The sequence below is a fragment of the Octopus sinensis genome, linkage group LG4, assembly GCF_006345805.1.
Source record: "Octopus sinensis linkage group LG4, ASM634580v1, whole genome shotgun sequence".
Lineage (NCBI taxonomy): Eukaryota > Metazoa > Mollusca > Cephalopoda > Octopoda > Octopodidae > Octopus > Octopus sinensis.
In genome coordinates, this window is record NC_043000.1 from 112,461,867 (window position 1) to 112,475,695 (window position 13,829).

Consider the following 13,829-nt stretch of genomic DNA (forward strand, 5'->3'; position numbering starts at 1 on the left):
GCCATAGTCCATGTTGGGTTCCACTGTCAGCTTTGGGTTGGTTTCTACAGCTGGATGCACTTCCTAACAGTAACCCCTTTACAGGGTGTACTGGTGCTTTTAACCCTGCCACCAGCCCTAGTGGAGTTGCCGAGTAACTTGCATATAAAACATATATACATATGTAAATACATACATAGAAGTGATAATACTTTAATGTTTATGTGTAATTTGAACTTCTGTACTAATTTCTAATATGTCTATATTTTCATTTTTTAGGCGAAGCTGCGTCTGTCCCTTTCCTGGATACTAGCAAAGGCTTATGCTGACTGTATTCCACATGACTTCTTAGATCTATTTTATGAAAATGCCCAAGTAAGTCAAAAGCTTCTGTCGTGTTTATTTTGTGGTGTTGTTAATTTAAGTCTGTTTTCCTTGACATGCTATCATGAGTTAGGCCAACCACAGGTGTTGGAGGAAGGATTTGAGACAAGGGTTTTGATACTGGACGCTCTTCTTGTCACCAGCCCTCACTGTTTTTTGCAGTGAAGGGGTCTTGGTGATAAGCACAGTATCAGTATTCTTGCATTTAGGGTGGCGAGCTGGCAGAATCGTTAGCACGCGGGACGAACTACTTAGCCGTATTTCGTCTGCCGTTACATTCTGAGTTCAAATTCTGCCAAGGTCGATTTTGCCTTTCATCCTTTTGGTGTTGATTAAATAAGTACCAGTTATGCACTGGGGTCGATGTACATGACTTAATCCCTTTGTCTGTCCTTATTTGTCCCCTCTATGTTTAGCTCCCCCCACCGTGGGCAATAAAGAAATAAATATTCATGCACATTAAGGTGGGGAGCTGACAGAATCATTGGCAGAATTCTTTGTAGCATTTCATTTGCCTTTACATTCTGAGTTCAAATTCTGCTGAAGTTGACTCAGCCATTTGTCTATGACCAGCTGAGCACTGGGGTTGATGTAATTTACTTTCCTCACTCCCCCATAAATTGCTGGCCTTGTGTCAAAATTTGAAACCAATATTCATGCATACACATGCCCACCCACTCATATGACTGGTTTGATACAGTTTCAGTTTGCATTCGTTGTGTTGGAGTGAGAGTAGAAAGCACTTCATCCAGCTCTTTGGCATTGACCTTGAGACCACGTGGTTGTTAAGTGAACTTCTTAACCACACGGCCATTCCTGCACCTGCGTTTGTCATTTCATAAGATTTATATTGGAATCAAATTGTGGAATGTTATCTTTTTTCTTTATTTTTGTTAACTACTTTTAACTAAATATAGTAGAACCTCACAGTATGAGTCCCCCATTGTACGAGTAATTTGCTGCACAAGCTGAGACTCGTGTGAATTTTTGTGTTGAAGTATGAACGAAAATCCACAGTACAAGCACACAAATCGTCCCATCTTTAAATCAATTCAGTTAATAAAACCAGTTTACATATTTCTTTTGCATTCTCATTTTTATAATTGTCATTTTACTTGTAACTACACCTTTTCTGTTTTAAAACCCGTAAAAAATTATTTTTGAGGGGCTGCAATGGATTAATTATCATAATCGTTTAATGTCTGCTTTCCTTGCTAGCATGGGTTGGACGGTTTGACTGAGGACTGGTGAGCCAGAAGGCTGCACCAGGCTCTAATCTGATCTGGCAAAGTTTTTACAGCTGGATGCCCTTCCTAATGCCAACCACTCCAAGAGTGCAGTGGGTGCTTTTACATGCCACCAGCACGAGGGCCAGTTAGGTGGTACTGGCAATGACCACACTCAAAAGGTATTTTTTACGTGCCACCTCCACAGGAGCCAGTCTGGTGGCACTGGCAACAACCATGCTTGAATGGTGCTTTTGGGGAAAATCGCCAGTAAGGCGACGCTGGCAACGATCATGCTTGAATGGTGCTTTATACGTGCCACCGGCATGGGAGCCAGTTAGTGGCCCTGGCAACGATCACACTCGGATGGTGCTTTTGGGGAAAATTGATTTGTAGAATGAGTAAATCGTAAGACAAGTTCGGTCATGGAATGAATTAAACTCGTACTGCGAGGTATCACTGTATATATTTTATCATTAATGTAAATTTGCTCTTCCATACATTCTTTAAATTTAATAAATTGTAATAAACTTTTTATTTTTATATGTCATAGTGTAGTGCTTTGGGATGCATTGTCAGTGATGTTTCCTGGTGTCATTAGGTGTTTGAGGTCCATCAACATCAGACACCCTCATCTAGGTGACCTGGCCAAAGTTGATCGATCAGACTCCTACTTGTCTAGTTAGCACTACCCTTGGTATCAATACCCTTCCTGATCTACACCTACATGATCACACCTCCTAATCTACAGCTACTCTGAGGCAACCTCTGCTCCTCCACAGCCAACCTGATAGTCTCCTGCCTACGGGCTGGGCCCCTCTGATGCTAAGCATGGTGTAAGCTGGCCTGCAATAACTCTGCATTCAACCTCGACAGGATCACACATTGCTAACCATCCATTGCTGTGGTAAAATTCTCCACCAGCTCAGTCTATATTTCCTCCTTGATCTGGTCCTCCCAGTGATGTTGGGATGACAGTTTCTGAGAAGTTTAACTGCTTCCCAAAAGAAAAAAAATAAAGATACTGATATTTTTGTAGGAAGGGCATCCTGGCGTTAGGAAGGGCATCCAGCTGTAGAAACTCTGCCAGATCAAGATTGAGGCCTGGTGCAGCCATCTGGTTCGCCAGCCCTCAGTCAAAATCGTCCAACCCATGCTAGCATGGAAAGCGGACATTAAACAATGATGATGATGAAAAACTTGACTTTAAACTCTATTTTCATTGTAACATGTTTTGTAAGTTGATAAAATTGTTTGTTCTAATGTCTTTTTTTAATGTTTTCTTGCAGGGCCTGTGCCTTCTGAAACCTCAATTAGTACTCAAATTATCATCGGGAGAAATTTACATTCTTGCTTGCAATAACATATTCCCTGAATATACAGGATCCTTAAATAGTAAGTATGGCACCAGAGCTTCGTGTAATTTTGCTTTCAGACATTGTCATGGCAACTAATGCTTTTGTCTGCATGGCACGAGTGTACGTGTGTACATTCGCCTGCACACACACACACACTGTTTAGTGTTGACTGTTAGAAGAAAGAGTACTTGGTATCATAGTAGGAATTATTATAGTCTTTTGCTACACTGAGTCCCACCTGTGGAAGCACTGGGTAACATCAAGTCTCTGTGCACCCACAGGCGAAGTCTAGTGCAGCAAGAGACTGACTTGACCAACACACACACACACACACACATACATACACACGCACAAATATGAAATTAAATAAAATGACAAGAAACAAGAATTACAGAATCAACTTCATTAGCTTACAACTGTTTCTGCCATTCGAAGCAGCACACAGAGCTGAGTGTTTATGCATCACTTAGTTTCCTCTGCCTTTAAAGTGAAGTGTACATTTCATATATTGATTGTTGTGTAGCCTGAGGTCAGTGCTGATTGAGTAGTCGATCACATAATCAAAGGCTATTGCCTTGTGTACATCCTACCTTTTATTCCAGAACAGGGTTCACTATACTGTATCGTCCAGTGTGTTCTTTTACAAGATGGTAGGATCTCACTACTTTTTTTCTTTCTTGCAGCTTGGGCTACCAAATAGACTCCTTTCCTTCATTGACTCCTGTCATCAGTGATGTTGTCTTTCTGGTTTCGATCTCCTCCTTAGTTTGTAGATGAGGATGACCCTCCCTGCGTGGTTGGTGTTAGGAAGGACATCCAGCTGTAGAAACTCTGCCAGATCAAGATTGGAGCCTGGTACGGCCATCTGGTTCGCCAGCCCTCAGTCAAAATTGTCCAACCCATGCTAGCATGGAAAGCGGACATTAAACGATGGTGATGACGATGATGACTGAGATTCCAATCAGATTTGAATTGGTGGTTAATGATTAAGGAATTAGGGTGTCAGTGCAGGTTGAGGGTGGGGATTTGTCCCCTTGGAGAAAGATAGTTTAAGGATTTGCACATATTAGGTTAATGTTTAGTATGGGTATTTACATATAATTTCATGAGAAACAGTCTGTGTGTGTGTGTTGGTAAACATTTTTCGTATTTACTTACGTTTAACAAGTCTACATGTCAAAGATATGTTTAACTTTCAGTCCCCATCGTCTAAACATCCTTTTATCTACTTCCTTGTCCCAGATACCTTTCAGTCTGTTTCTCCATGTCTATTCGGCTACCATTCAGTACCTCGGTTAAAACTCAGCATTTTATTACCGTTTTCCATATTTGAATCACTGTTTATCTCTTTACATTCACTGAATACTGACTTATGATAAGACAAGGGAAGGAACCTTAAAAAGAGGAAGGGCACACTAGATAATATAATCCAAGATGAACTATGTCAACCAAAATAAGATGGGAGTGATCATGTCTCAGATACTTTTGATCATAGTTCTTCTCTGTCAAGATAAATTGTGGCTAAAATAGAACCTTAATATGGTTACTTGCTCTGTAAGAATTAACAGCTAAATCTACCCCAAATTGCCCTTAAATTGTCTTGAAAAAGAAAGGGCACATTACATACTGGTTTTAAGATTTGGCACAAGGCCAGCAAATTTAAGGGTCAATAAAAGTTTAGCACTGGGGTCAATGTACTCAATTTACCCCTCCCCTTAAATTTATTGACTTTGAAACAACGAAAGTTGGCTTTGGCAGAATTTGAACTCAGAATATAGAGTTGGCAGAATTACTGCTAAGCATTTTGCTTGATGCCCTAAGGATTCAGTCAGCTTGCTCCCTTACACATAACATAATGTAGTTGTAGATATGCCGGTTTCAGCCGGTTTGGTAACAAAAGAGTTAAGAGATGAGGAATTATGTACATTATTTACACGGGCATATGGCGTAGTGGTTAAGAGCGCAGGCTACTAACCCCAAGATTCTGAGTTCGATTCCAGGCAGTGACCTGAATAATAATAATAATAATAATAACAACAATAATAATAATAATAACATTGAAAAATACCTTGGGAATGAGAACCCATGTTTGAAATTTCTCTATGACACCTGATGAAGGCTGGAGGTTATATCAGCCGAAACGTGTTAACAGCAAACAAGATGAGGACGAATATTCGTCAAATGTAAATAATGTAATTAAGTTAACATATAGTTTAGTGCAGTTTGATGTGGTTTCTGTTTGTTGTTCTACACACATCTGATCAATATGTCAGTCGGATGAGTGAATATGACTTTACGCTCTGAGTTCAAATTCCGCTGAGGTCGACTTTGCCTTTCATCCTTTCAGGGTTGAGTACTGGGGTTGATCTAATTGACTGGCCCCCTCCCACTAAAATTTTGGGCCTTGTGCCTGGAGTAGAAAAGAATATGATTTTACGGAGACACTGTGCATGTGTTAATGGCTTCCATACAGTTTTTGTCTACTAAATGCACTCACAATGCATTAATTGACCCTGGGGCTGTAGTAGAGACACTTGCTCAAGATGTTACATGATTGCAAAACAAACGTCTTAACCAGACAGCCATGCCTGTGCTTAAGGCTTCTTCACCACACAGCCATGAAAGTTTCTATCTTAAATTTCTATTTCAAATATCTCGAAACCCGTTAAACACTCTTTCACTCATTATTTTAATTAATAAATTAATTATATTAAGTGGCTCCAACCAGTTTCATAGTTATTGTCTTCTGTGAACATTTTGGAGCTGATGAAAATGATTAGGGGCTAAGAGCAGCTTCCACAACATCACACCCCATGTTGTTCTTGTCTTAACCCTTAAGTATTCACAATATTCTGTCAAATGTTATGTTTATTTATTCCCATTGGTTTGAATTAATCATGGGATTATCTCATAGCTTTGAGATTTTGATGTGGTAACCGTTAATTTTAAAAATAATATTGTAGGGTTGGTGTGAGATGCTGGATCTGACCAGTTTGGACATAAAACAGGTAGACTGTTTTGGTCAGATATGTCGGTTTTGATGATAAAACATTAAGGAACTTCATTGCAACCAATGTTGTTACTTGAACATCAATGAATCAATTTGCTGTTTGTCGTGAGAACCCCCTTGCTTAGTTTCCTGTGACTCAATCTTTTACAAACCCTTACACTCACCAAAGATCACCTTGCACCACACCTCTTCTATATACAGACATGTCATGAAAGTCTTCAAATACAATAACATCTTAGTATCTGTGATGACCTCCAAAGTGACCTTGTATAGAGAACTTGTCTAAGACTCCTCTTCAGACCTTGAAAATCCTTATTCTCTGATTAAATGTTTCCACTTTAGAAAGCTCATGTAAATTCTGCATTGAAAAATTGCTCTCGTGTTTGGGATGGTACTAGTTCTATACTCCTAGGTGTCCTTGACCACATCCTGACCAAGGTCATTCAACTGATCAGCAAACACTCAGCCCTTCTTTTACAGATTGACTGTTTTCCTTATTTTTAATCCATGCCTACTGTGACCCCTGTCTTGGAAGCTGCGTCTGATAGGCTCTGGATTGGGAGTTGCAGCTATAGGTTAAACTTGTAACCACCCCAGCCAGGGTACACTGAAGTTATGGGATGCAGTATGGGAGGCGTGAACTATTCTGACAAATGAATTTTATTGACCCAATGGGCAAATACCACTTGATGCTGACTGGATGAACAGACAGCAAATTACCAACATCCAAGATGAACTAGTTGCGTTAAGTGGACTACTACCATCATTTGTAGTCATTGTGTGCACAGATGTGGTCTTTCATTCAGCAAAAGACCAATGTGGCTAAAACCGAGGCCAGATATTCATGCCATGTTGTTCACTTGGGACACCTGGCATGGAAGAATTGTATTAGATTGTGCAAGTCACTTGAACCAACGATGACAATGGCCTCTCTTCTTTGAAACTAGTAACCTGTCTACTTCTCCCTGCTCAAACTCATTCGATTTAGTTGTCTCTCTTATATTCACGTTCTATACAATTCTCACTCTGTCAAAGGTATGAGACGTTTTGGCGCCACTTATTTGGCATTGCCGCTTTAATGTTTTTCTTTTAATGTCTCTGTCTGTCATTCTGTTTATCTGTGTGAACATCTAGTTAGGTTTATATGTATGTGTAATGTCTCCCTTTTTCTCTCTCTCTCTCTGCACACATGCATGTGTATGTGTATACCCCCAGTGCCTAAAAAAACCTACTATTGCCTAAACAGGCTGAATGTCCAGTCAGCCATACCAGATCATCAACGTCCAAACATCCATACCCAATCATCTCATTCTGTCCTGTCAAACCTCATTATTAAGCATTCTTCCCAATCCTGGTCTGCAGCTCTCGGGAACATCTTCTCAGGCCATGTTTATCTAAATTCATGATACAACAGACATGTAAGTTAACTCATGAACCGCATTGACTTCACTAGTCTGGGAAAATCTATGAAGGTCATGGCAAACTTCCTTCTGCTCTCCAAAGCTAATTAAGAGAAAATTCTCCCTAATCTGTGTCTAATCTAAATTACTACAATTTAGTGCAATTATTGTCGTTGTTGTTGGTGGTCTCCTCAATCAGCTCTGGTTAAATAGAAGACATTTAATATGGGCGTGGTCAGCCGAATATGTGATGCTGACCCACAAATACAAAATACTAGACGACCTAAGTTGTCTCTCATTCAGTGACTGATATGTATTTCACTTCCTGATAGAGAGGAAATATTCAGTCAACCTTGGCTTGAATTGAACCTGCAGCTGTGACATGCAATTTATGTTGCATAATTTAGACTTAACCACTAATCTATCATCATCATCCTAGCTTAAAATCTACGGCATTGGATTAATCTGTTGAACTTGATTCCTTGGTGACCTCACTAGTGCGGGTGCCGTGAGAAGAGAACTCAGTACATTTTGTCATGTGCTTTGTTTAACGAGAGAAGGACATCTGGTTGCTAAAGCAAGCATTGGAAACCAATACAACCATGGCTTAATTGGATCCTATTGAATCATCCCACCCATGCCATCATGGAATATGGACGTTAAACAGCAATAATGATGTTGGTGGTGACTGTCTTGGTCAGCTGTTCTTTTTTATGTCCATTTTTTCCATGCTAGCATGAGTTAAATGGATATATTATTAAGGTTTTTCAAATAAGGAATATCTTATTCCAAACCTGTTGACAGAGTAAATGAAAGCAACATCACTGGTCATAGCTTGGCCATTTTACCATTTTTGCTGGAGTGCAGATTTAATCAAGTACCCCACCTCCTCATATGAGCATGCACACACACACACACGATGGGCTTCTTTCAGTTTCCATTCACTCATCTATTCAGAAAGGTTTGGTCAGTCCAGGGTTGCAGACTTAATCACGTAGCTGTGTGACCAGTCTTTCATTTCTTGGACGGGGGACTTGCAATGAATCAAGGTTCCAACGTTGAATCAGAGAAGAACTGTTTCATTCCTTGTTAAAACATTTGAAACAATTTTTCTGCTTCTGTCTTCTGAGTTGTTTCAAAACTTTTCTTTCTCCTGGTTAGTCTCATGTCCTTGCCTTGATATTCACTGTCTGCTGTTGATATTGTTGTTGTTGTTGTAGTTTGTTACTGGTTGATATTTAGACATATATGCACCCTCTGGAGCTGTGTCATTTACAGGATGGCAACAAAACAATTCTGACATGATTTACCCAAATTACAAGGTTGTGGGACTATGAAGCTTGCTTTGTGACCTACACAGACACACACACACAGACACAGACACACACACAGACACACACACACACTACAGAGGTGCACATATCTGTTAGTGTAAGATGATAAATGTGTATAAGTGCAGGAGTGGCTGTGTGGTAAGTAGCTTGTTTACCAACCACATGGTTCCAGGTTCAGTCTCACTGCATGGCACTTTGGGCAAATGTCTTCTACTATAGCCTCGGGCCGACCAGAGCCTTGTGAGTGGATTTGGTAGATGTAAACTGAAAGAAGCCTGTCATATATTATGTGTGTGTATATATATATATGTATGTATGTGTGTCTGTGTTTGTCCCCCAACATCGCTTGACAACCGATGCTGGTGTGTTTACGTCCCTGTAACTTATCTGTTCGGCAAAAGAGACTGATAAAATAAGTAATAGGCTTCCAAAGAATAAGTCTTGTGGTCAATTTGCTTGACTAAAGGCTGTGCTTCAGCATGGCCGCAGTCAAATGACTGAAACAAGTAAAAGAGTATATGCTGTGTGTATAAGGTGTAGGTTCTTTTTATAGCCTATAAGCTTATGGTTAACTCATTACGGAACTTTCAATGGAATTCCTATACTTCTACAGGTAGTTTCTTGCCAGTAATGTCTCCTTCACTGGATTTAAAGGCAAGAGCTGTATAATGGAGCTTCAACGCAACCCTTGTCTTAATCTTGCTTCAAGACGGTTCCCACTGTCAGCTTCAAGCACCTTTTATATGTTTTCTCTGATGGAATGCTACATAGATAGCAGGGTAACACACACTGTTGTGGTTTGCCCTGTTTTACTTGTTACAAGTAAAAGGTTGTAGTTCTCTGCAACAATCTGCTGTTGATTTTGCTCGGTTAAAATCTGCTTTAATTAAATATTTATATATTGGAATAATTCAAGAATGGATTGGAGTGAATGATGGGGTTGCAGACTGCCAAAAGTACAAGTTCCGTTGGGCTGGACATGTCACAAGGTTCCCAGACAGCAGGTGGGCCCATGTACTTGCTGAGTGGTATCCAAGAAAATGTAAAAGGCCACCACAATGATGGGAAGATGATTGAGTTTAGCAATTTGGATCAAGATGGCAAAGAATGGCACAATCAAGACAGAATTGGATGTGCATTAGGACCAGCATCTGAGGGTCTGGCTGATACTGTGGCATTTTATTTTATACCGTCCAACCCATGCTAACATGGAAAACGGACGTTAAACGATGATGATGACATTTTGGGTCGTTATAAACAAATTTTATAAATTAATACAGTTCTGTATTTAAGAGATGAGGAATTATGTATATTATTTACATTAGACGGATACTTGTCCTCATCTTGTTTGTTGTTAACATTTTGGCTGATATACCCTCCAGCCTTCATTAGGTGTTCTCATTCCTAAGCTATTTTACAATGTTATTATTATTATAACATCGAAAAATACCTTAGGAATGAGAACCCAGGTTTGAAATTTCCCCAGAACACCTGATGAAGGCTGGGTGGTATATCAGCCAAAACATTGTGTTAACAACAAACAAGATGAGGACAAATATCCGTCAAATGTAAATAATGTAAATGTTTATAAATTATTCCGCAAGAAGCGAGACAGTGGTAAGAATAATGTAGTTAATGCTATGACTAAACACCTGTCGATGAGCAAACCTCTACAGAGGCAAAATGTAAGTGCAGAAGGAAATAACAGCCCCTAATTGAAAATCTGTCAGTCAATATCTACTGGGAAATGTAGGCAGGGAAGACACCAAGGGCCTGTTTTGAATGCATGCACTAGAAGCTTACGGTACCCAAGGGCCATATGGCAATGTATTAAGCTAAACAGGCATGTGTACATGATCAAGAAATCCACTTTGCATGCACATGGTTTTGGGTTCTCTCACACAGTGTGGCACCTTGAGTAAGAGTCTTGTGTTATAGCAGGGGACTCAACAATGCCTTGTGAGTGAATTTGGTGGATGGAAATTGTTTGGAAGCCTATTATTTATAACATTATCAAAGCTTTGATGAGTGGATTTGATGGACAGAAGCTGAAATAGACCCATTGTGTGTGTGTGTGTGTGTGTGTGTGTGTGTGTGTGTTTATTCCTCCCCCCCCACCACTTGATAACCGGTGTTGGTGTGTTTACATCCCTCTAACTTAGCAGTTTGACAAAAGAGCCTGACAGAATGAGTACTTAAAAAATGACTTGAAAAACAAAAAAAAATAGTCACAGGAGTGGCTGTGTGGTAAGTAGCTTGTTTACGAACCACATGGTTCTGGGTTCATTCCCACTGCGTGGCACCTTGGGCAAGTGTCTTCTAATGTAGCCTCGGGCCGACCAAAGCCTTGTGAGTGGATTTGGTACAGGGAAACTGAAAGAAGCCCGTCATATATATATATATATATATATATATATATATATATATATATATATATATGTATGCGTATGTATATGTTGTGTCTGTTCCCCCCCCATGGCTTGACAACCGATGCTGGTGTGTTTACGTTCCCGTAACTTAGCAGTTTGGCAAAAGAGACCGATAGAACAAGTACTTGGCTTACGAAGAATAAGTCCTGGGGTTGTTTTGCTCGACTAAAGACTGTGCTCCAGCATGGCCACAGTTAAATGACTGAAACAAGTAAAAGAGTACAGTGGTGAGTCTGTTTGACTAAAAAAATTCTTCAAGATGGTGCCCCAGCCTGGCCGCAGTCTAATGACTGAAATGAGCGAAAGAATAAAATTGCGAGTCCCCCCACCCCTACCCCCCACTCTTTGGTAAATAATTAAATCCACAAAGCTTCGAGGTAAATTTATAGCTTTAGTGACAACTTGCGAATCTTTGTGAAGTTAGCATTGTTTCTGTCCCGCCTTAGAAATTAAAGCAAATATACATTGGCACAGTTTTTATCAGATTTGGAATGTTCAACGATAAATCTGTGTTTACAGATAGAGATTATCTGGCACTCTTGACTCTAAAATGTGAGCAAAGTTTCACTCTGTGTGTGTGTGTTTATTGCAGAGTGGGGCAAGGTATGAAGGAAGGCGGTGAGCTGGCAGAAACTTTAGCACGCCAGGCGAGATGCTCAGCAGTATTTTGTCTATCGCTATGAAAGACGGCGAGCTGGCAGAAATGTTAGCACACTGGGTGACATGCCTAGTTGTATTTTGTCTGCCGCTACGTTCTGAGTTCAAATTCTGCCGAGGTCGACTTTACCTTTCATCCTTTCGGTGTCTATTAAATAAGTACCAGTTACGCACTGGGGTCGATATAATCGACTTAATCCATTTATCTGTCCTTGTTTGTCCTGTCTGTGTTTAGCCCCTTGTGGGTAGTAAAGAAATAAGGTACGAGGGAAGGCTGTGTTGCATGTGAATGTTTTGGGGGTTTTGGAGTGTCAAGAAGTTGTGCTCTGTAAATTCTGAGGGGAAGGTCAGGGAGGTAGAGACTAAAGTTGGTGGTAGTCAGCGCTATGACAACAGCAGAATAGTGTGGAGACTTCTTGTCAAATATGTAATTGTAATAAGAAGGATATGGGAAGTGTAAGACCCCTCTACCGCCACCACTACAACCAGCACTACCACCACTGTCACCAAGTTTGACCATAAAAATGGGTTAATTATTCAAGTCGGCGATTTCAGTTAATCATGCTATTTCCTTTTATGTCAAACCCAGGTACCTATTTCACTCGCTAAATCTTCTAATATGTCTGCTAGGGGTGGTGTGTAAAACTTTAACACTGAATAATGTGTGTGTGTGTGTGTCTTCTGGCCAGACCTCTCACAGGTGTACAGGTGTCTGCTATCAAAACAGTGTTGGCCCGATGTCATATCCTGCATTTTGCAAGCAATAGCATTGCCATTGTTTACTGGTTTCCAGTGCACTAATTACAGGTTATCTGTAGATAGCAACAATGATAAGGGGTTGTTTGTGTAATTTGGGCAGAACAAACAACAAGGTACTTTTGACAACACTAGTTTAATTGGTTATTTTCTCACCAATATATTTTTTGCTCTCTCATACATATACGCATGCACATCAGCATCGCCTTACTGGCACCTGTGTCGGTGGCATGTGTAAAGGATTCGAGTGAGGTCATTGCCAGTACCGCCTGACTGGCCCCGTGCCGGTGGCATGTAAAAAGCACCCACTACACTCTCGGAGTGGTTGGCGTTAGGAAGGGCATCCAGCTATAGAAACTCTGCCAGATCAAGATTGAGGCCTGGTGCAGCCATCTGGTTCGCCAGCCCTCAGTCAATCGTCCAACCCATGCTAGCATGGAATGCGGACATTGAAAGGAACATAATATATATATATAAATGCCTAACTGTTTCCTCAGAAGTAGTAAGTTTCTTTGCCTTAGGAGACCAAATGCGATGTAGAAAGCTGTTATTGAAGCATAATAGCCTACCCAGAATAAGGATGATATGGTAAATGGTTAATGGAATTATTACTGCTACTGGTAACAGATGCACTCTCTGCTTATGCAAAGGGCAGTTTATATAATATTTGTGGATTAAGATATTGCATAAGGGGGAAAAAATAAGAATTGAATATGAAAAATGTGTGATAGGTGGAAAGAAATGAGATAAGTAGGTTTCCTTTGTCATAATCATCATCATTTTAACGACCACTTTTCCATGCTTGCATGGGTTGGATGGAATTTGTTAAGGTGGATTTTGTATGGCTGGATGCCCTTCCTGTCACCAACCCCCCACCAGTAAGGTAGTATTCCTTCATGACAAGATATCTTTCTTTGAAAGATTGGAAATGAAGGATTCTGCTTCAATGATGGCGGCACTCATTTACTGCCGTCACGTGAATCCAAGGCAAACTGATAACACACACACACACACAGATATATATACGATGGGCTTCTTTCAGTTTCCATCTACTAAGTTCACTCACAAGGCTTTAGTTGACCTGGGGCTATTGTGAAAGACATGCTGTGAAAGTGAGCCTGAAGCGAAGTCTGCCCCTAGATATGCAATGTTAGTATGTATGAGGGATGGAGCACAATTGAGCTGATGGGGATGTAAAAAGGGATATAAGGGCCGGCAGCGGATGTGGTGTGTAAAGGTGGGGCTGGTATATGTCGGTCTGGAAATTGATAGTTAGGTGAAGAAATGGAAGAAACA

The 13,829-nt window shown here is 40.4% G+C and overlaps 1 protein-coding gene across 11 annotated transcripts in view; it reads left to right on the top strand.

Moving 5' to 3' along the window:
• LOC115211107 (calmodulin-regulated spectrin-associated protein 2) overlaps nt 1-13,829 on the top strand; it is a 179,297-nt gene that overhangs the window by 85,899 nt on the left and 79,569 nt on the right. For all 11 annotated transcript variants that reach the window (XM_036502353.1, XM_036502356.1, XM_036502351.1 and 8 more), the window contains exons 2-3: nt 259-354; nt 2,879-2,984. In XM_036502353.1, coding sequence (XP_036358246.1) covers nt 259-354; nt 2,879-2,984 — 202 coding nt within the window. The remainder of the gene's footprint in view (nt 1-258; nt 355-2,878; nt 2,985-13,829) is intronic.